The sequence below is a fragment of the Neophocaena asiaeorientalis genome, unplaced genomic scaffold, assembly GCF_003031525.2.
Source record: "Neophocaena asiaeorientalis asiaeorientalis breed wild unplaced genomic scaffold, Neophocaena_asiaeorientalis_V1.1 scaffold629, whole genome shotgun sequence".
Classification (NCBI taxonomy): domain Eukaryota; kingdom Metazoa; phylum Chordata; class Mammalia; order Artiodactyla; family Phocoenidae; genus Neophocaena; species Neophocaena asiaeorientalis.
In genome coordinates, this window is record NW_020175468.1 from 4,624,242 (window position 1) to 4,627,887 (window position 3,646).

Genomic DNA, 3,646 nt, shown 5'->3' on the forward strand with positions numbered 1-3,646 from the left:
GTGTTCTGTCTCTGCATCTTTATCTGTGTTCTCCAGATAAGGCCAAGTGCCAGGCTGGTGCAGTTCGCAAGTCTGAGGTCAGGGTCGAATGAGTTGTCTGACACACTGAGCTGTGGAAGGCGCAGCCATGATCCCGTTAGCGACAGAGCTGAGGACCCTGCAGCAGGAGAAGGCCTGACACATGCAAGGCAATGGCTCTGAGGTAATAAAGGCTCATGTTTACTGAGTGGTTCACATCTAATTTGAACAACCATCTGGGAGATAGATGCTAGAGGCACCCCATTTTACAGATGAGACAGCCGAGGCCCAGAGAAGATAAGTGACTTGCCCAGGATCGCTCAGGAGACAATGGAGCCAAGTTCAAACCCAGGGAGCCAGGCCCTCATGACTGTTGGGGAGCAGGATGGAGCCATAACAGTGTGGGGAATGATGCTGCCACAAGAAACTTACCGCCAGGATTTGGTTCTTGTGCAGGAGCTGGGACAGCACAAGCCCTGGGGTCACAGTTCGAATCCCTGCCCCACATCCCTCCTGTTCTCCCCGGGAAATAGGAATTCCTTTCCCTGCCTTGCAGGCTGGCAGCAAAGATTCTAGCCTAGGACACCCCTGCCTGGCATCAATCTGAATTTCCTCATCTCTTTACCCAACCCACTGCCCAAATGGTCTCTAATCCCCTCTTCCGTTACGGTGAGTGAAAGTGAAAACAGGTTGCAGGAAAAGCACTAGGCAAACTGGCCAAGTGTGCTCCACGCACCAGGCAGTATCCTAAGAGTTACTCATTGGAATCTCAGGCAACCCTAGGATGTTGGTACCATCATTATTCCCATTTTCCAGAAGTGAAACTTAGGCACAGAGAGGTTAGGAATTTCCCCCAAGTCACACAGCTAATCAGTAGCCGAAAACAAAGATTTGAACTAGGCTGGTTCCTGCAGCTTTATGATTCCTACACTACCTTTCTGGAGAAGCAGCTCTCAGAAAATGTTTGGCACACACACAATTTTTAATCATACACATTGTAAATAGTTTAAATAACAGGAGATCACATGAACGTTCCCAGCTGGGAACGTTCTCTTAGGCATGGAGGATGGTGGCAGCATGGTGTCCATGATCTCTTGGCAACACGTGGCTGAAGTTGAGCAGTACTGCTCTCCAGAGGGTGCAAGGCCACCACCGGCATATGGCCACACAGCCCGCCTCTGTCGTTTCCCTTATGGCCTGGCCAAGAAGATTTTCCCTCCCCCCACCCCCACAAAAAACAACTGTTTCTCATGCTTTATTTACAAGGGCCCAGCCCTAGGCCCCCACCTTCCCAGAACCCACAAGAGGGGCCCAGCAGGACCACCTGCTTGAAAGGACTCTGAGTTCAGCGACCATGGGCCATATCTGTCCAGGGAGCTGGGGACCCCAAGGAAAAGAATTGGACAACACCCAGGTACCAACTGAATCTAAGTGTGTGTCTATGTGGGGGAGGGATTTAGGAGTGAGGGTCTTGCATGTGTACAGGTGGTCCAGCCACAGTGAGACTGCTGGCTTTCTTCCTAATTCTCCTAGTTCCCAGGAGCCACCAAGAAGGGTATGCATGTGTGTCCACACTCTCCAGCTAGCAGTGGTCTTGGCCTCCCTGGATGTAGGTTTCAGCTCTGACACCTGCCCTGAATTGCCCATGTTGATATCTACGCACAGAATCCTCCTCTCTGGACCCCAGTGCCACTCACATTTCTGTCTCTCACTCTGACCTCTCCTGTGAGCTCCAGACCCTTATTCCCAGCTTAACATGTCCAAAGAGCACTATTGGTTCTCCCCACCCTGAACCCCATCTCCCTCTTTCCTCTCTCCAGCCCCAAACGAGAAGTCTTCCCTGGCTTCTCTCCTTCCTTGGCAAATCCTCTCAGTTCTACCTTTAAAACAGCTCTAGAATCTAACTGTTTCACACCCTATGTGGCCACCACCCTGGTCCAGCCAACATCACCTCCCACCTGCATTAGCCTCCTCCCTGGGCTCCCAGCTGCCACCCTTGCCCCTAATAATCTGTTGCCCCAGAGGGCAGACAGAGAGATCTGTTTAAAAAACTTAGCCCACTCCATTAGGAGCCGCTCCAAAGAACCTTCAGTGCACCTGAAATAAAATTCCCACTCTTCTGCCCCCTCCCACTTCTCTCTCCGTTGGCTCTGACTCACCCCACTCCAGACACACAGGCCTCCTTTCTGTTCCTCAGACACCGCCAAGCTCCTTCCCGCCCCAGGGCCTTCGCAGATGTGCTTCCTTCTGCCTAGAATCTCGCCGCGAATTCTTTCCAAAGGTGTCTCCCTCACCTCTTTCAGGCATGGCTTAAATGTCACTTCCTCAGAGATGCCCCAGACCACACTAGGTCCCCTTCTAACTTTTCTTTATAAGCGGTTCCGCAGCGTATATGTAACTTGGTTTATCCTCACGGTCTGTTTCCCCACTCAGTTGTGATTTCTAGGAGAATAGGGACCTTGTCTTCTGTTCCTTCCCCTCCGCCCCCGCCCCCGCGCCGCCCCATTTCCCCAGCGCTCTCCACACCAGGCCTGGTACACAGCAAGCGCTCAATAAATACGTGCTAAGTGAATGGACCCAAGAATCCCGCAGCCTAGCAGTAACTTTCTAAGACATGGCTGGCCTCACCCGCAGGACCTGGGAGTGTCCTCGAGCACAGAGCGCGGCCGGCGGCGACCTGGCCAGGGCCGGAACCCGAGGGCAGGGTCCGGAAGGCGCGCTCGGGGGGTTGGCACGGCTCTTCGCCGAGTCTGTGGCGCAGGCGGCAGCGGTGCCAGCCCCGCCGGATCTCCGACTGCACCTGCAACGGGACAGCGCTCAGAGGCAGCGCGGGGCGCGCCATTCCCTGCGCGGCCGGCAGAGGGCGTGGGCGGCGGGCCGGGGCTCTCCCTACCTCCTTGTTGATGAAGCAGTAGAGGACGCTGACCAGAAAACCCTGCCAGAGGAGGTGCGGTGTTAAATTGGGGGCAGGGGCAGGGTTATAAACACCCCTTAATGAGCTCTGACCCCTTCCAGGCCCCAAACCACCTCGCCTGCCGCCACCTTGGTCCTACACTATTGCAGTCACCTTCTCCCTGGCTCCCGAATCCCCCCTTGCCCTCGCCAGTTTGCTGAGCAGTCAGGGCTGGAGGTTAAGAACAAGTGACCCCGGAGGTAGCCTGCTTGGATGTGATCACCGCTTCCCCACTTTCTTCCCCACTTGGGTAAGCTGCCTAACCCCTCTGTGACTCAGTTTCTTTATCTGGAAAATGGAGTAATAATACAGTGGTGGTCGTGAGAATTGAGGTATTATTAATATGCAAGAAGCCGTAGTGCGTGGCACATAGTTAAACCTTTTTCTGAATTTTATCATAACTTACTACATGATTTTATTTATTTAGCCACACTGTGCGGCTTGTGGGATCTTAGTTCCCCAACCAGGGATCGAACCCAGGCCCTCATCAGTGAAGGCACGGAGTCCTAACTACTGGACCGCCATGGAATTCCCTATTTATAAACTTTAATAAAGAATTAGTTTTATATTTATATAAATTTATACATATTTTAAATATAAATTTAAATAAATATAAAGTATATTTATAATTAAGAAAGTAATTGATCTATTAATGCAAGACAATTATTTTATGTG

General features: G+C 52.1%; 1 protein-coding gene across 1 annotated transcript in view; it reads right to left on the minus strand.

The window, feature by feature from the left end:
• Window positions 1–2,611: 2,611 nt before the first annotated feature.
• GIPR (gastric inhibitory polypeptide receptor) overlaps window positions 2,612–3,646 on the minus strand; it is a 7,670-nt gene continuing 6,635 nt past the window's right edge. Inside the window, exons 12-13 of the mRNA XM_024768268.1 lie at window positions 2,912–2,953; window positions 2,612–2,818 (exon numbers count right to left, since the gene is read on the minus strand). Coding sequence (XP_024624036.1) covers window positions 2,612–2,818; window positions 2,912–2,953 — 249 coding nt within the window. The remainder of the gene's footprint in view (window positions 2,819–2,911; window positions 2,954–3,646) is intronic.